This window comes from Helianthus annuus, chromosome 15 (genome assembly GCF_002127325.2).
Source record: "Helianthus annuus cultivar XRQ/B chromosome 15, HanXRQr2.0-SUNRISE, whole genome shotgun sequence".
NCBI lineage: Eukaryota > Viridiplantae > Streptophyta > Magnoliopsida > Asterales > Asteraceae > Helianthus > Helianthus annuus.
The window spans coordinates 40,739,250-40,759,678 of record NC_035447.2 but is presented as its reverse complement, the minus strand read 5'-3'; the positions used below and the strand labels follow the sequence as shown (position 1 = coordinate 40,759,678).

General features: G+C 37.8%; 1 protein-coding gene across 1 annotated transcript; it reads right to left on the bottom strand.

Moving 5' to 3' along the window:
- Positions 1-16,266: 16,266 nt before the first annotated feature.
- Positions 16,267-20,069, bottom strand: LOC110913639. Its single transcript, XM_035984303.1, has 4 exons — positions 19,452-20,069; positions 18,947-19,409; positions 18,399-18,820; positions 16,267-16,284 (listed from the first exon to the last, which is right to left on the bottom strand). Exons 1-4 carry the CDS (start codon positions 20,067-20,069, stop codon positions 16,267-16,269), a joined length of 1,521 nt encoding a protein of 506 aa, XP_035840196.1.
- Positions 20,070-20,429: the final 360 nt, after the last annotated feature.

The window sequence follows — 20,429 nt, the reverse complement described above, 5'->3', positions numbered from 1 at the left end:
CCCACTTGTCCATATTAGTCCCTCATGTTTTATTTTGATCAAATGAAGCTATATCTCCCATTAGTTACTTAATCACATGCTACTAACTAGGTTAATTACTCCTAGTTACTTTAAAGGGTTCGGGAAGTTATAACCCGTTATGTTTTAAGTCCCGTTAATTTGGCCTTTTTATATACTTTGTTTTCTCAAAGTATTTATTCCCCCTTTTGATTAATATTAAGTTTATTTATTTGAGTCCTAATATTTACCGGGTTAATTTTTACCACTATCGGCATTTTACCCGTCTTTACTATTAACGTGGTTTGATTACCAAACCCGTTTTTTTTTTTGGATGTTACAAGTCTACCCCCCCCCCCCCTTAAAGAGGTTTCGTCCCCGAAACCTTATTTACGTAGTTCATTGGTTTAATCAAACGAACCTAGTTTCGTTTTCAAGGCTCTCGTTTCCTTTGGTCAAAAGTTTTCATGTATACTGACGTGTACGTCTTTCATGTGTAAGGCCTCGCGGCCGTTACTTACAGCTCATAACCCTTTTTCTTTATTGACTGAGTTGTCACTTGACCACTTTAGCCTCGTTAGTCTTTTAACAGGTCTATCCCGCGCTTGTGTTATATTAACAAGCGCTTGTATTTGTTATGACGCTTTCTTAACCTCGAATAGTTTTACCGGCTAGACTAATTAGTCGCCGTCATTTCATACCCCGTAACTCACGTTACAACGTGATCATTTTCTATATTTCTTTTCTTTTCCGTGAGCGTGTCACGTCACATTTAAGTTTAATTCAACGTTCTTTATCATACTTCTTCTTTTCGAATGTATCGTCTCTCACCTATCGATGTTAAAACCCATACTCTTTGATATTTGTTATTTCCGAATTCGCCTTACAGTATTCATATTTGTTAAAACGTTATTTCTTACTAAAACTTAATTTTTAGTTTAACGTTTTTCTCTTTAACTATGTCAATTACTCATATCAAGGAAATTGACAACCCATAATTTATTGTTTTCCGTTCTCGTTTTACGCGGGGATTCGTAACAAGTTCCCTCACCTTACACTGTTGACCCGTAGGTTCCTTCATTTAACCTTGTAGGCTATTTCCTTAAGCTTTCCCCTCTTTAAGGCGAAGCCCTTATGATCCCTTTGCTTCAATTCATGACCCATGTGTCATTTTGGCCCCGTAGACCGTTACACTAATTAATATCCCGTAGGTTATGATGATCTCGTAGATCATCTTTTATTCGAGTCTTTATTCAAATGTGTATACGTTTATATACGCATATGGCGTTAAGGCACCCCTTTTATGTTTAGAATTATTCACCTTTACCTTTTGGATTTCGTTTGACCTTGACCGTAGTCTAAGGCTACATTGTTTTCTTTTGAATTATCTTTCCGACTTCTTGACTTCTAATGTCAATTACACGTCGGTTTGCCCTACACTTACCGTTACCCGATTCTTACCTATACTTCTTTACGTCCCATTACCCGGGTTCTTTTATTTTAATGTTTTTAACGCCTATAACTCCTTTACATAGGTTTATTAATATTTCGCACTTCTAATTATTCGATTCGCGCTTACTAACTTTAGCAAGTGTCATCCTTTATTAAATTTGTTTGACTTGTTCGTGTGAAAATTCATCACTTATAAATGTCAAACTTCAGTCTTTGTTCGACCCGTTCAGCTTTGAAATAGTTGAACGTAATTTATCAAAATTTATAATTGCAGTATCTTATCGTCCTTTAGTCATGACCCGAAACCCGAGTCTTTTTGACTTTCCATGCGCGTTCCTGTTTCTCAGTCTACGCATGCGTTTAATTCCTTACCCATCAGCCGGGTGTTTTACCGAAATCGTTATGATTGTACCCCTTCCGGTATGCATTAAGACTTCATTTCGATTTACTTGGTCACCTTAGCGAAATCCGTCGCTTTTATTCAACCATGTCTTTTATTCTTTACGTGACCACCATTGGCGGCCTTATTAATTATAAGTGACGATTATCATCGTTATCCTTGCTTTACTATGACTAAAGTTAACAACCTTGATTATCTTTTTCGTGTGGGCAACACCTTTGTTTTTATGACCCGGCGGATCATCTATACTTTGGTTTTACTTGCCCATTTCGTTCACCATGGCCCTTTCGTCCAAGATGACTTATTTTCGTGAATTTTCTTTTGATCATTCATTTATATCATCATTCACATTAATCCTTGTCCCTTCTCTCGGGCTCATTATCCTAATGTAATACGCTTCCGTCACCCGGCTGTGCGTTTACATTATTATCAACTATTTTGTTCATTTGTTTCACTTGGGTACTTTTTAATTTGTCCCATTCACCCCGTCCCTACTACATCGGATGTAAGTATGTCCATCATAAAAAGTTCATGACATCATGTGTTCACTACTTACTTGGCCAGAGTAACCGATCAACACATGACACACATGACCTTTTCATAATTTCCGCACTACACCCCATGTAAGTGACACCTTTAATCTTTCTATATTCTTGACTTTCATTGGCAACCATTTATTCAGTTACTATTTAACAATTATTAGATTTGCGTGTTTCATTCCTGAACATATACAATGTTTTTCCTTTTTATCAAACTAATATATAATCACATTTGTTAATGTGATTGCTACTTTTCTCAATAGCATTAAATTGAGAGTTTTCCACTTGGATAATTACCCCAATCCAAGTTTCCATATGAACAAATCTTGTTATTCATTTGTTATTCATCATCGTGAATAACAAATTTTCTATTAAATTTCTCTTGGAAATCAGGTTTTCCAAGTTCTATCATATATGTATGCAACCGTCATTACTTACGTGTTTGTTGCATATTACTACTTGTGCAATTAAATTTAAAAGTGTGCACCTGATAATGCTTGCCCTTAACAGGCTTTCCATGCCTTTAACTTTGTTCGCGATCGTCACGTGATTTAGGTCCTTGATAAGTATGCTCTGCTTGTCATACCTCGGACCGTTCCACAGTCATATCCACAATTCGTTCAACTCTCGTCATCTTCAGATGCGAGTATCCTTCAATTAAACATTTACAAAAGTTAGTAATTTCGACATTAATGAATGCCCATATTGTAATACAATGCTTTTTACTATACGTGTCAACGCACGTGGTTTCGTTGGCTATATCTACCCTTTACCGATTTGACTGGTGTAACGTGTATTACACGATAACCCAATGTGTTGTTCTCAACACTTTAACCATACTAAACCATTGATACATACATGTACTTACCGGATTTGCGATCAAGCCTCGAACCGAACACACTTTATTCTTTAACCTGGAGCTCTGATTACCAACTTGTAACACACTTGTTATTATTTTAAGGTTTTCATATGGTTTACGGAAATGAACATGTAATTATAATCACATGTACTTTGAATAATACGGTTGTCACACCATGCGTTCAGTAGCCCGGGTCGTGCCGGGTTAAAGATTTATAGACACACCACGTTTGCGTAAAACCGTAGTACAGAAACCAACGGCTACGTCTTTTAGTTTTAATGTCGACACTTTATACCGGGTGTACGCCTACACCGGGATGTCGATGGTCGTGGCCATTTCGTAAAATGATGCCGAGGATATCCGGGACAACGGTCATTAAACCCCCCAAAGGCTTATAAGCAACAAAACTGTTTAAATGAGCCAATCATATTTAATCAATTAACCACCTAAGCGATGGAAGTATATAATGCTCAATCAAGCGGTATTAATATACCGTAACCCAAGCCCATATAGGGGAAATAAGTCAAAAGTATTTACCTTTGCAAGTATAAATCCTTAATTTAGATCAAGTCACCGATAGCTTTTACTGGGGCTCCTAATCTGGAACGAAGGTTTTAATTAACCTCTTAGAATCCTAACGGGTCGTTATAATGGCCGTAGCCTAGACCGGTTGGTTCCGATATATAGATATGGTTAATTCGCACGAAAAGGCGAAAACCGAGAATGGAGTATGATTTGGACCCAACAAGTTCAGTGACTTGTTTTATATGGGTTTATTGTTCATACTCGGGATTTTGGGGTTCAAATAATATAATTTGACCCATACCGGCTATTGCACGAAAACTAGTTCCGTGGGCCGTACCGTGTGCGCAAATAGGCGAAACGGTTAACCATAAGAGTCGTACGCTTATTTCCTAAGTCAATATGCCTTAAAAGTATTTTGGTATCAGTAGGATACCTTCCGTAATGCCCGTAACGAGTTTAAGTTTATATTATGCCCCGTAGGGGCTTTTCGGTCATTTTAAAGACTTTAAAAAGGATTTTCGAGTTCTACAGGAAATCTGAGTTTCCCGAGCAGCTTAAAAAGCTTAAAATACTTTATTTATTATTTAAAACCAGTAGCAACTGGAATCGGGTCAAAAGACCTTGTAGAACTCCCGTTTTGGCCAAAAAGGGCATATTCGGTATTTACCGAACCGTAGCCTTAACCGCAGGTTATGAGCAAGGTAAAAATTATTAAAAATCTTTAAAATTCCCAAAATATTATTTTACCACAGTGGGTAAAAGTTTTGGTGACGAAAACTTGGGTTAGATGGGCGTTATGCTAATTGCGCCGTTAATTACAAAACTTTCTTAAAAGTGCGCCTTTTAGCATAACTCTCATTCTAGACCTTGGTTTGACGTGAAACTTTAGGGACATGCTTATAATTTAATAAGCAAGGTTTTGGTCCGTTCACGTGTTCGAAATACTCGTTTTAATTTTAAAAGGCCGTTACGGTCAACTTTTAGGCGAATGACGGAATTGCGTAAAAGACTCGGGTAACTCATGAACCGACCATAGAGGCTTATACCAACATGTGCCCTGGTCCTAAGAGAGTCCTAAGGTATATTTATACCTCACTAAAACGGGTCAGAACTGAAGTCAAAGCAAAAGTCAAACTTTTGCGACTTTCGGCTCCGAACCGGTTTTATATAGTAAATGATCGATTCAAACGAGCGCAAACATGTTTATATACATATTATCATGTTTTATGATTGTCAAAACAGGTTCCATAACATATGTATTACAGATTATGCATAAATCGCCAAAATGGCTTTCTGTTGACTTTTTAACCGCACGTTTGACTCGATATTTGACATAGTTAGAGTGGTGATCAGAGGGAACCCTTTTAGGGGTTTATTACCCACATAAATACCAACTCAAAACTACTTTTGATTCGTCATAAGACTGAACCATTTGCAAGATATTGCAATGACAACCGTTAGTTACGACGGTTGCGTTTATGAGCTATAACTATGGAAATGTGATACCAAAATGGTTATGAATGACTTACAGAAGCTAACTCTTGATGAGAGAACAGAAAAGAATGCTAGGGAGCTCTTGAATGATCAGATATAAGTGTTTTTGAGTTGTGTGAATTGTTATGCTTAAGGCATGCTATTTATAGCCAATGCCAAGCCTTATTGATCATTGCAAGCACTACTATCAGACCAGGGGTGATGGTAGGTGTCCCCTAAGTGTTATGGGTTGAGCATAGGGTGCCCATGCCCCATAATTATGTGCATGATCGTTCACAAGCTCCAAAAGTCAAGAAAACACAATTTTTCTGCATCTGGGCACTTTACGCGGCCCGCATGGGAGTTCCATGCCATTTTAACGCGGGTCGCCTAAAGTTCAAAAATCAGACGCGAAATAGAGGAGGCTCGCGGCCCGCCTCAACTTATGTTGAAACCTTACGCGGGTCGCCTAAGGTTATATTTTCTGAATTTTTAAATCTTTTTGTAATTATTACAGAATCTGGCCATTAATAACGAAATCTTTCGTAATGATTCGCCTGACCTTTCGGTTTTGAAGGGGTAACTTTGCGGTTTGGCCCTCGGTTATTTACCGATAGGGGCCTCGTGTTAATTACCCGCATTATTAAGTCCCCGGTTTATTTATTAATTATATTGGAAAGCCTTAACTTTCGCTGTTGACGCTTTTAACCCTTCTTCTACGAATTCGATCGTAACTTTCTCGTTTCATATCGAAACTTCGCGAAATTCATATATATTATTTTAGTGAGGGTATAATACCGTTACAAAGTCTTTGGAACGTTAAAGGGTCACTCAGAGGTATTATTAAACATGTTGACACAGTTAACCCCTGTAGTTTGTAATCTCTCACTTTCTTCCGCGTTTTATTTTTGTACGATCTATAATTTATTCGTTTGAAGGTTTAAGCATTATTTAGGGATACTATACAGTATATTTACCCTTGTTGACATTTATAACCCTCGAATTTATATATACTTTCAAGGTTTGTCAAAATTAGTCCTTTATTTATTATAGATGCCACGTGTAATCAAATGACACGTGTTAACACATCATTGGACACAAAATTTCGAGGTGTTACAGGTACTCGTCGATCAAAATAAAATTTTGACACTTTGACGAGGGTCCACTAGAGTTGAAATGGAAATTACCATTAAGTTGTGGATGTCACTCCTAGCTAAATGGTGAAATTTCGTGCAAAATAGATTAAAGGTAGAATGAGAGTCGTTTACCAAATTGTGGGTTTCACGCCTATTTTGGTAAATTCTTCTCGTTGGTGTTACAAGAGTATAAAAATAGCATAAGTGTATTAGTGTTAGCCTTAGGAAAGGCACATAAATTTAATCAACAAGAAGCATAGCTAGGAAGCATGCATGGTAGAGTACAAAAGTTTTAAACAACAAATAAGAGGCAAAATTCCTAGAACTATAGATTAGGGCAAAAGCATGGCAATTTTTCCTAATTCCCTATAGTTATGGCTCTGATACCAATCTGTCACACCCCAACCGATGGCGGAAACATCGGGATGAGACGAAGTGTGTATAGATTGCTAGAGACATCATAACACTATATGACGATATTTAATTAAATTCAAATTTCATTTCAAAACTAAATTGTCATACAAGATTCAAAAGAAATAACAACATTGTTTCATAGCATAACATAACAAACAAAAGATAGATTAATCTAGGTGTGTATCTAGTCCACCCTAAATCTTGTTTCGTCTTGCATATCATCTCAATAATTAACCTGCAACATGTATTAAAATAGAGTTCAATGCAAAAGCAAAGGCGAGTATACAAGTTTGACTACATAGCATAATAGAATAAAACTCATATCCAACATGTTACTAAGTGAATAAATTTACTAGCAATGCAATTTTTGGCGTACAATATGATCAAACCCATGAATACAACGCATAAAAATAGCCTAATCCCAATCGTTCAGCGGGGTGGTAATGTTTAACTTAACAATACCCAATTAGAATAGCGGGCGGGACGTTAATCCTATAGCGTTATAATTGTTAAGGTGGGCTAGCAAAGTTAATGAGCATATAACGTTCCAAATCGTTCATAGAGCATACAAGCATAGCAAATATTCATAATAGTTTCATGTCACGTTCATAGATAGAGTATGTTTTGTTTAAGCATAAAAGTTGTTTGAATAGGTATACATGTTGCATCCCAAAGTGTAAAGGGGAAAAAGGGATCGAGTATACTCACGGTTTACAAGTCTTGACTTGGAAGATCCGAGAGTAAGTTTGGTGGATGATTTAGCTTGGAGCACCTAGTCCTTCTACACGAGGAAACGTAGGTGTGTGAGTTTGGCGTTTACGGAAGATTAAGAATATGGAAAATAACTTAGTATAACGAAAGTATATGTGTATGTGAAAATAATCATCTTTTAGACTTTATAACCATCATATGACACTAGGTAACCAATATGGTTATTTAATGTTTTTCATGGGTAGTGAACCCATTAGAATCATATTAAGGTTTAGGTCTTGGATGATATTCTACTTCTTTAACATGTAAACACAAGTTTAACATCAAAGGTTCGAATGAGTATAGGCTAAATATTACATATTATTTAGGTCCAATATTTCAAGTAAGAGGTAGAAGATTAAATCTCCATTTAGGCACCTCTAGTTACAAGGATGTCATGTATGGGGTAGGAAGACTAAGCTTCCATTTAGGCACCCCTTTAATGTTCACCACTTCACTTGATGTAAAGACAACCAAGGAGGGTCACGAACTAAGGTTTATACAAGTATGTAAATGAACTAAGCTAAGAGAAATCATCAAATCATGTGAGGATTGTATGTTTGGACAACCCAAGTTGTTCCATAATCACTCATGTATCAAAGTCTACGTTTGACATGACTTGTGGGTTAAAACCCTAATCAAAACACCAAGTTTATGAGGTTTAATCCTCTGATTTTAAGTGTCTCAACCATGTTTTTAAGCTTACCCAACCATAGGAGAGGTTGTAAGCATTAGGACATTGGTGTGAGATGTGTTAGACACAAGTTGGATAAGAAATAACAAGTTGTTGATTAATAATAAACAAAACAGAAAGTTTTAGTCCATTTTAGGGCAAATCCAAGCATGATTCTTCCAAGGAAAAACCAAGGATTCAAACCCAAGAACATAACAAAGCATTAGAAAGAAGAACCAAGTAGTTTGGTTAAGAAATGAGCATGTTACACTCACTTTTGTGAAGATACGATAATCTGTCCAGAACTCAGATTTACTGCAGATTGAGAGTGAATTTGTGAAGATTTAGGAGTTGTGAAAGTGTCAAATGGGTTGGAGAAGGTGGGTATTTATAATGGAAGAGTTAGAAGGTGATTGGAGGTGATTAGACGTGGATTAAAGGTGATTGGGTGAGGTTGGTGAGTTGGATTTCGTGCACAACAGCTCAAGAAACACACCTTCTGCCGAAACAAGGGGCTCGCGTGACGCGAGCAGCCTTGGCATCACGCGGCGCCCTAGTGCCGGCAAGTTCCATAACTTTGCATTTTACCCCCCTGAAGTTTATGCTTGATTCTATTAGGTGCATTTTTGATAGTTTAGGGACTTGTTTTGATATAAAAGCATAGTATAAGGTGAAATCAAGTACGACGATCAAAATCAAAGTATAATTAAGCGTATAAATATCATAACCAAGTATTGTTCTCGTTCAAAACACGTTCAATGCATAAGTTTAGATTAATTACAAGTTTCGCACATAGTTTCCAAGAATAACGATTAAACATCGATTGATTCACCAAATCGAACATACGAGCATACATAGAATGCGTATAACATAAACGTAACAAAATACAAGCTTCATTAATGATCCAAGTCTCGGTTTGATAATGATTACAACGAAAGGAACGATTACAAGAATACAAGGTTTCCAAAAATAGAAATACGAACAAAACTTTCTATAAATGGAAAGTACAAAAGAGCCGGGCGTTACAACGGTTAATTTAAAACTTTTACAAATGAATGTTTATATACATCATAATGAGTAGGAGATCGTCATTTAAACGTTACGACGATATATCGTGCGGAAGCTTTTAACTTTATCGTGTTCGGTTCCTCATCGAGCTTCATCTTCATCCGGGCACTCTTGACATTCACCTATGATCAAAACCAACTTAAAAGTTAGTTTTGATAGTTAAATAATAAGTTTAAACAAGTTCCATGGGTCAAACAACAAAAAAAATAACATTTTTCCGGAACTGGGGGCGTCGCGTGACGCCTAGCCCCCTTTTCAGCAGAATGCTGCTTAACAGTTGCTGCACATTCCCAGCATAACCCGATTTCACGGAAACGAGCATAACTCTCTCGTTTTTAATCCGTTTTACCCGATTCTTTTTCCTACGCGTCCGTAATTTATTTCTCCATCTTATGGAGTTAAAATCCGACATCCGGATTAACATAATTTCAGACTTTTAAGTCTTCGGCTTACTACCCTTTTTACCATATATTGACTCGTTCATGATTTTATCACACCAACATGTTTATTTGACTTTTAAACTCATGAAATTCATTATTTCAATATCTTCTATCATATTAATCTCAAATCACGGGTTTCTTACATAATAAAATCCCGTTTACGCTTAAATGCTTGTTTTAACCCGTTAAGGGTATTTATGTACTTTTAAGGTTAATTTACGCTCGTCCCTTGTATGCAACATAAGTCCACCCATTTATATTGAATAGTCTTCCACCACAATTATAATTGTGGTGGATTTAACGTACTTAAATACTTATTCCAAATTTTATCCCTCAGATATGTCATTTTACGGCAAGACGCACTTTAAGGCGTTTAACCCTAGAAAGTTTATTCCTACAACTTTTATGCGCACCCAAGGGTTGCATGGTCATAATATAAGTTTTTAAACAACCTCTAAGGGTCGTTTGCCCGGTTGACCCATCAATGGCTTTTTGGTCGATTTTAGTCCTTCAACTTGTGCGATGAAGGACTATCACTAAATAGTTGACCAATCATTGCACTTTTAACTATAAGACTATATATGCGTACCTGGCCCGGGTCAACAAATAGACCCGACTTATACCTTGCTTTAATTAACCAATATTCTATGGCTTCGCGATTATCCAAATTGCTAATCGCTCCTGATAACATACGACTTAACAATCACATTAGTCGATATTGTCAAATGGTGTTATCATCACCATTTGACCCGTTTGGACTATAAGACCAAAGATAAAAGCATGATTTTAAATTTCCAAATTCACTCAATTGCCCCATTTACCATAAACCATGGTTTTTATCATTTACACTTGTTCCGACTTGTGTCAATCGTGTCGGAACCCTTATTTTGGATATTACATCATTCGCATTTATAGTTTATAAAATATACACGTGTCTTACAAAAGGGTGTAAGTTTTACTTACCTCGTATCCAAGCTACACTTTTCTTTTCCTTCTTGATCCGTTTGACCCGCTTTCTCCCCAAGCTTCACCTAGCTTGTTAAGCGCCATCTATTATTCGTCATTCGCAAGGTGGTTAGTTTAATCATGACTTAATACGATTATTCCACCTTACGCATTTCTATATCTAATTATCATTCATCATATCGTAAGTCAGTTTGACTTTTAAAAAGTCAAATGCCCATTAGTATACTAGATGCATATTCGAGTTCATCAACTAGTTTTTGCATTCTTTAATTACCCGGTAGGCGTTATCTTTAGGCCACCGTTTTAACCAAAGTTCTAACCATGTTTATCACATTTCAATCACTTTAATTAGTTCAAATGATTATCAAAAACTAATTTATTCATTCATTTCACAAGAACAAAGGGTTCTCATCTATAAGTGAGACCCATTCATCATATCACTAGGATTCATCCCAACACCTTATATAATCAAGTTCTTCATATGAACTAATATACTACACGATTTCATACACCAATTTATATGAACGAAATTACCAATTTCATCATAACATACAAAAACCCACTTCAAGTCATGCATGAGCTTTCACTCAAACTTATAATTTGTTCAAGTATCTTGCATCAACTATCACTTATGATGATTTCTAACACAAACATATCATCATCTTCATTATTAAGTCAAAACCCACTTAGCACATAATAGGGTAATTATCAAATCCCTAGTTTTGACAACAATTCATCAAGTTTTCTAATAGGGTTTGTTTCTAAACCAAGATATAATCACAATAACACTCATAGATTCATCATTCATTCCAGAATTTCGATTATGATTGTTCATCATAGTCTCAAAGTATCACCAAATCATTCAAGTCATATCATCATATGTATGATTTTCACTTAGGGTTTAGTTCCTAAGCATGTGTACATCACTAACTTAGCCATAGCTCCTCTAATCCTTACATAATTCGCGAATTATGATGCTAACTCAAATTTTGCAACTTCACGGATCATCAAATTTTTACATACCTTATGATCCCCACGACTAGGTGATCACGAATTTGTAATCATGCAAACGATTCGGGCTTGATTTGAGCTTCAATTTGGAGGATTTGTTGAACTAGGGTTTTTAACCCCTTTCTTTCTTCTCCTGGCGATTACACGCACACACACACCAAGTGTGTTGTGTTTTTTTTTTTTTTTAATAAAACAAGTTTCCCACTTGTCCATATTAGTCCCTCATGTTTTATTTTGATCAAATGAAGCTATATCTCCTATTAGTTACTTAATCACATGCTACTAACTAGGTTAATTACTCCTAGTTACTTTAACGGGTTCGAGAAGTTATAACCCGTTATGTTTTAAGTCCCGTTAATTTGGCATTTTTATATACTTTGTTTTCTCAAAGTATTTATTCCCCCTTTTGATTAATATTAAGTTTATTTATTTGAGTCCTAATATTTACCGGGTTAATTTTTACCACTAACGGCATTTTACCCGTCTTTACTATTAACGTGGTTTGATTACCAAACCCGTTTTTTTTTTTTGGGATGTTACAATTACTTAGCTGTGTACAACGATGCTAGATTACAAAAGCGGAATCAAAGGCGTGTTTTAGGCCATTCATTTAAAAGGTAGATGTTGTTCAATGAAATGGAGAATAGAAAAACATATGGTGCTGGATGTGTTTGACGCTAAATGCAACTACGAAAACAATTGTCATTTTGGTAGACATAGTTCATTCATAAATTCATGTCTGTGTGAAGTTTGATTCATTCTCCCTTTATTTCTTATTATTTGCTTTCCGGTTCCCCCCAATTTAATAATTATGTTTCTATGATGCTTCATGTTAAACCCGGTCAACCCGTTAACCTTTCTTTTGTTTCGGGCTGAGTTAACTAACAAAAAAAAACAGTAAAATATGTAGAAACTAATTGATTTTAATTTTCATTAAGGACATAATCTAACCTAACGAATCGTCATCATAACAAAGCATATTTGGCCCGCCGCAACGCGGCGGGATACATCCTAGTTAATATTAATATTGAAACAATACGGTTTAAAACCCAATATATTATACATGAGGTGACAATGTGACATAACGTGTATCCTCAAGGTGTCAAAGGGTGGTGCACTCAACTCAAGTGTCTCATAGCTAGGGCTGCAAACGAACCAAACAAATACGAACAAGGCGTTGTTCGTGTTCGTTTATTAAGAACTGTTCATGAACGCTTACCGAACAAAATTTTATGTTTGTGTCCGTTTGTTAAGAAAATGAACTTGTCACACTCTCAAAATCCACAAGCGGCGTATTACCGCGAGGCGTGTGACTGACCAGGATCATACCACCAATCATAATAAACATTAAGCAAAGTAAAGGAAAACCATTGCAACTAAACATTTACAGTTCGCCAAACCAAAGTCCAAAACCAAATTTAAAAAGTCAGCAGAAGCATAAGTTCAAAAACCAAAATATAAGTTAAACGTTTTATAAGTTTATCATGAACACACAGCGGTTCATGTCCGACAACGACTCATTCTCCAATGCAAGCTCCAGCAAATAACCCAAAGACCTGCAAAGCATGTGGTAACGTGTCAACAAAACGGTTGGCGAATTCACAGTTGGTTGTCTGTTTTAATGTTGTTCCAAAAACCATAAGTTATTAAGTTGTTTCGAAAACCAAAAGTTATCCATTTCCATGTTCCCATAACCATATACCGTGGGGGCTACTTTAACACCCTTAATATTTGAATGGAATATAACTAATAATTATATTGATTAAGGTACAAATAAAAGTTTACAAAAACACTTCGTCTTCTTTGAAAAACCATACATACTTGTTGTAATACCAAAACATTGTACAATAGAACTTAACAAGTTCAAAGTTATCCCTTGCTAGTAAACAAACTACTAGTTTAAGGGAATTAAGACATGTTTAACAAAAGTATTTGCAACATTATAGTGTTCTAGACATAGTTATATTTAGTGCGGAAGCTTCAAAACACGTGTTCGGTTCTTGCCAAGCATGCTTGATCATCATCCGAGGGAACTCATCCATACCTAAGGTCAAACACTAAAATATTAGTTTTGACAATAATACCATACGTATAAACGAAATTTGACAACGCAAAGCATCAAACAAAATATAATTTTTCTGGGTTCCACCGTAAATTACGGTGTCACCGTAAATTACGGTGGACCTGGTATGTTCCTGGTTCTGCCGTAAAACAGGGGCTTTCCACCGTAACAACCGTAATTTACGGTGGACTCTGCATTCTTGCCCCTTGATTATTTTCCAACTTTTAAAGACCATAACTTTTCACTCGCTTGTCCGTTTTAGCCGATTCTTTTACCTATGAGTCTATAATAAGATTACGGACCCAACCAAATAGTTTATACATCACGAAAACCGAGATACTAACGTTCGGCTCATAGTTTCTTGGTTTCAATTTCTACAACCCATTAACAAGATACATGTTTCCATAATTCCATCCCTAGGACCCATTAGACTTAGTTACCCAACTTCCCGGGCTTATGACCTTGGAGTATACGTGCCATACCATGGCTTTGTGTATTCTCCGAACTAAGCACTTGTTTTCTCGGAATTCAAGCATCCCGTTTCAACAACACCTTTTATCAACTTCTATTGTTTGACCCGATATACCGAGTTCGTAGACTTAAATGTCATGACCAATTTATTGATGCATTACATTTATCACCTTGCAAAATATGAGACTTTTAAGTCTCTACTCATGTGATTCGTTTTCAAGCAACATTTTGACCCGTTTGGCTATCTAGTGAAAACCATCACTTTATTATCATACCAAACCAAATTTCTAGTGTTTATTTTGACCCGTTTGATGATCTAGTGAACTTCGCCACTTTAACGATACATCAACGCATCAATTACAATCCGACATAATTTATACACTAAAACTAAAGTTATTACATAATGCAACGGGACTAAAGTCACGTACCTTTAAAGCACACCTTTTCCGCGGGTATCACTTCCGGCGTGTCCACTTGACGTTCCGGATTCCTTGCCTAAAGAGTTCAATTTATAACAAAAATTAGAACCCTTTCATAAGCTTTAACGCATTATTTCTTAACATATTCGAATCTGCGTTTTGCCTAACTTTTAACATTTTACCCTCTTTTAGGCATTTTATCAAACACCTAACGGGTCAGATTTTTATATGATTTAAACCAAGTTCATGACTCGAGTTTATCACCACATTTAACTTCAATTTGACTACATGTCTATATGTTAACATCAACAACTTAGAGTTTTTCCTCATAATTTCAGTTTACACTAGAACAAGAGTTTTAATCCTAGTGTTCATCAAGTTCTACTAACATGCTAATCACCCACTATGGTGATTTTGATCTATACAATTATCATGCAAGAATTTGACAAGAAATCATCTAGGGTTTGTCCCTAAACCTTACATTACTTCCAATTTCATGTTTACTACACATAATCAAGCTCTACATTCGATTTTGATCACATACATGAACTTTGAATCGAATGAAAATGACCTAATTCAACATACCTTATGATCCCCTTGACGAGGTGATCACGATTCCATGTTCAGATTTCGATTATTGCTTGATTTAGGCCTTCAATTTACAGTTTTTCTTGTGAACTAGGGTTTTGAAAAGTGTGGGTGTTGCCCTGGGTGTTCTTGGTCGATCAGGCCTCTCTCAAAATGAAGGGTTTGATTTGTTTTACTAATTTAGTAAATAAAATTCAAGTTTTGACATTATTAGTCCCTCTACTTATCCAACATAACTTTTGTTGTTTTATCCACAATGTAAGTTAAATTTTTAACTTGTTAGTTAACTAGGTTACAATTTCTAATTGATAAATTCTCGTTTATTTAAACTTTATATTATTATAAAGTTTTATATTTTCGGGATGTTACAAGTCCACCCCCCTTAAAGAGGGTTTCGTCCCCGAAACCGAATTACTTACTGAATAATGTAGGGTAGAGCCGTTGCATTTCTTCTTCGGACTCCCACGTAGTATCCGTACCCTTCCTGTGCTCCCATTTAACCTTCACTTGGTTGATCCTTTTGTTTCTCAAACTCTTCACTTTACGATCTAGAATTGCAATTGGCTTTACCGCGTAGTTGAGGCTATTATCCACCTCGATATCGTTGTAGTGGACACGAGCAGTTTCGTCCGCTAAACATTTACGGAGATGTGACACGTGGAATGTGCTGTGTACTCCACTCAACTCCTCAGGTAGCTCGAGTCGGTATGCTACCTTTCCAACCCGTTCCACGATTTCGAATGACCCAATAAATCTTGGGCTCAACTTTCCTCTTTTTCTAAATCGAATTATCCCTTTCCACGGCGATACTTTCAACATTACCTTATCGCCCACTTGAAATTCTATTGGCCTCATTCGTTTATCCGCATACGATTTTTGTCGATCCTGAGCTGCTTTTAAGTGAGTGCGGATCAAGTCGATCTTACAATTTGTAGCTCGGATTATATCAGTCTGGGCTAACCCCCGCGGACCAACTTCTCCCCAACAAACTGGGGACCATATAACATCTCGTATGGAGCCATTTTAATACTCGCATGATAGCTGTTGTTATATGAGAATTCGACTAAGGGTAAATGGACATCCCAACTGCCCCCAAAGTCGATAATGCAAGCACGCAACATATCTTCCAACGTTTGTATTGTTCTCTCGCTTTGCCCATCCGTTTGGGGATGGTAAGCAGTGCTAATGAACAGCTTGGTTCCCATTTGCTCTTGGAAACCACGCCAAAAATCCGAAGTAAACCGGGTATCTCTGTCGGACACTATGGATATCGGTACTCCGTGACGCGCCACAATCTCATTGGTATACACTTCTGACATCTTCTCTGATGTATAAGTCTCACGAATCGGAATGAAATGTGCACTTTTTGTCAATCGATCCACAACTACCCATATGGCGTCAAAACCACGGCTGGTTTTGGGCAGTTTGGTCAGCAGGTCCATCGTAATTTGTTCCCACTTCCAAACTGGAATGTCTAATGGTTGCAGCTTACCGTACGGTTTTTGATGCTCTGCTTTGACTTGTAAACAAGTCAAACACTTCTCCACGTACTTCACGATATCTCTTTTCATTCCGGGCCACCAATAATTTTGTTTTAAATCATTATACATCTTGGTCGCCCCCGGATGTACCGAATAACGAGATTTATGGGCCTCGTCAAGTAAAAGTGCTTTGACTCCACATGTATTTGGAACCCAAATTCTCCCAAATCGAGTTTTTAATCCTTGGTTGCCGTCCTCCAAGTCTTTTAACTGCCCTATTATTCTTTCCTTTTTCACATTCTCTTCTCTTATTGCTTCACTTTGAGATTTCCGAATTTGGTCGAGCAATCCCGATGTCACAATTAGTTGCATCGATCGGACTCGAATAGGCGCATAGTCTATCTTTCGGCTTAACGCGTCCGCTACTACATTAGCCTTCCCGGGATGGTAATGTATATCACAATCAAAGTCCTTGACGGTCTCCAACCACCGCCTTTGCCTCATATTTAATTCCTTCTGATCGAAGAAATACTTTAAGCTTTTGTGGTCGGTAAAAATAGTGAACTTTACCCCGTACAGATAATGCCTCCATATTTTCAAGGCGAACACCACTGCCGCTAGCTCGAGGTCATGAGTAGGATATCCCTTTTCATGAGTTTTCAGCTGCCTTGAGGCGTAGGCTATAACCTTGCCTCGTTGCATCAGAACGCAACCAAGCCCCGAGTGCGAGGCATCCGAGTAAACTTTCATATCATCCGTTCCATCCGGTAATGACAATACCGGTGCTTGTGTCAATTTTTCCTTAAGCGTTTGAAACGCCTTTTCTTGGTCCTCGCCCCAAATAAACTTCTCTTCCTTGCGGGTTAGTTTGGTCAGTGGCATGGCAATTTTGGAGAAATCTTGTATGAACCTCCGGTAATAACCCGCAAGCCCCAAAAAGCTTCTGATTTCCGAAGGATTCTTCGGTGGATTCCATTTCGCCACGGCTTCTATTTTTGACGGGTCTACTAACACCCCATTTGCATTAATGACGTGCCCGAGAAATTGCACCTCTCGCAACCAGAAGGCACATTTTGAAAATTTTGCATACAACTTTTCTTTTCTGAGCGTCTCCAAGACTTCGTACAAATGTCTTGCGTGTTCCGCTTCGTCCCTTGAGTATATTAAAATGTCGTCAATAAACACTATTACCGACTTATCTAACATAGACTTGCAGACCCGGTTCATGAGATCCATGAAAGCTGCAGGCGCATTTGTTAACCCAAAGGACATTACCAGGAATTCGTAGTGTCCGTACCGCGTACGGGAAGCCGTCTTCGGTATATCTTCCTCCTTGACTCTCAACTGGTGGTACCCCGATCTAAGGTCGATCTTGGAGAACCATTTAGCACCTTGCAATTGATCGAATAAGTCGTCAATTCTTGGAAGTAGATATCGATTTTTCACCGTGAGTTTGTTCAATTCGCGGTAATCGATGCACATACGCATACTCCCATCCTTTTTCTTAACAAACAACACCGGTGCGCCCCACGGTGACACACTTGGGCGAATAAAGCCTTTGTCGAGGAGATCTTGAATTTGAGACATTAACTCTTGCAATTCTGAGGGTGCAAGCCGATACGGTGCCTTGGCCACGGGTTTCGCGCCTGGAATCAATTCGATCCCGAACTCTACCTCCCGTTCCGGCGGTATTCCCGGTAGGTCTTCCGGGAACACATCGGCGTATTCGCGCACTACCGGCACGTCTTCAATCTTTAGCGACCCTTTGTTTGGTTCATTTGCGTATATCATGAATGCTCTACATCCGTGCTTCATGAGCTTATAAGCTTTTATCATTGAGCACATAACAGGTTTTCCTTCCTTCTCGCCACGTATGATAATCGATTTCCCACTTGGAGATGTTAGTTTTATCTCCTTGCGGAAACACATGACTTTCACATTATGTCGGGATAGCCAATCCATTCCGACCACTACTTGGAACTCTCCCATGGACATAGGAATTAAATCTATCGGGTATTCCTCATCATCTATGCTTATCTTACAATCTCGACATATATCACATACAAGGAAGTTTTTGTTGTCACCTATTTCTACCTCTAATGGCATAGGTAATTTTGTTAGTACAAAGGAAGGATGTCGAATAAGTCCATGTGAAATAAAGGACTTATTCGCACCCGTATCAAATAACATATAAGCAGGAATTGAATTTATGGCAAATATACCTGATACCACATCGGGCTCCGTTTTCGCCTCCACTGCCGTTAACTGGAAAGATCTAGCTTTTGCTTTTGGTGCTTCAGTGTGCGCACTCTTGTCTTCCCTCTTTCCGGACAATTCCGGGCACTCGGATTTCTTGTGACCCGGCTGATAACATTTGTAGCATACCGAAACTTTCCCCGGGCACAATACAGCCGTGTGCCCTGTCTTCCCGCATATAGGACACGGCTTGTCCTTAAACCGGCACTCACCCTTGTGCCCTTTCCCACATACTTTACAGCTTGGCGAGCTACTTTTTCCTTCTTGCTTCTTTGATGAGTCATTTACGCGTGCCTTTTTCGTGGGACTTGGATTAACCACTTGCGTCCTTCTTTCACCCCTCTCAATTTGTTTCTTCAACTCTATCTCTCTTTCCCAAGCGGCGTTGATGATTTCGGTGAGGGTTTCGTATTTTGAGGGAGTCATGAACTCCCGATACTCTGCGCTTAGCATATTATAATAATAATACACCTTCTGTTCTTCGGTCGTCACCAATTCATCACAAAATCTTAATTTGTCAAGAAAGGTTCCCGTGATTTTATCAATGGATTCGCCCTTCTGCCTAAGCTGGATAAATTCTTCTTTGATTCGATTGATAACCGCTTTGGGACTGTGATGTTTAAGGAAGGGTACCTTAAACTCATCCCATGTCATCGCCTTCGCTTCTTCGCTACCGATTTCCTTTTTCTTATTATCCCACCAGTCTTTTGCTTGACCTCTCAGTTGACCCGTGCCATACGCCACGAAGTCATTCGCGTCACAGTGGGTTCTCTCAAACACCCCTTCTATATCACTTAACCACCTTTGGCACACTATCGGATCCACTTCCCCGTTGTAGAGTGGTGGTTTGCATGCCATAAATTCTTTGTACGAGCAACCCTTACGCTCTACCAATTTCTCCTTAGCTAAATTTGCATTATCCTCCAATTTCTTTATTCTTTCATCCACCACTGATAACACCGTGTTTTGGATTTTATCGATGAAACCCGACAAACTGTTCTCGATTGCTTTTCCTACCTCTTCAGCAATCACTTCTCTCATTTGTTCGGTGACTCTTGGCACCGCTTCGTCATTTCCCTTATCCGTCATCTTTGAAACTGAAATGTTTACATTTAAACGTTAAACATTTCGTTTATAACATTGCTTCTTTTGTTTTGGTTTAGTCAAGTTCTCAACTTGCTTTAACCGTTTAAATTTGGTGCACTTCCCGGGTTTAAGTGTGTTAACGCACTCTTCCCATGCACTTTAATTTCCTTCTCATTCATATATAAGACATAATTTGTTAACATAATAAGTTAATTCTTACCGGACGATCGATCAAGCTTGAACCGAACACTTTTGTTGACAACCTTAAGCTCTGATTACCAACTTTTAACACCCTTAATATTTGAACGGAATATAACTAATAATTATATTGATTAAGGTACAAATAAAAGTTTACAAAAACAC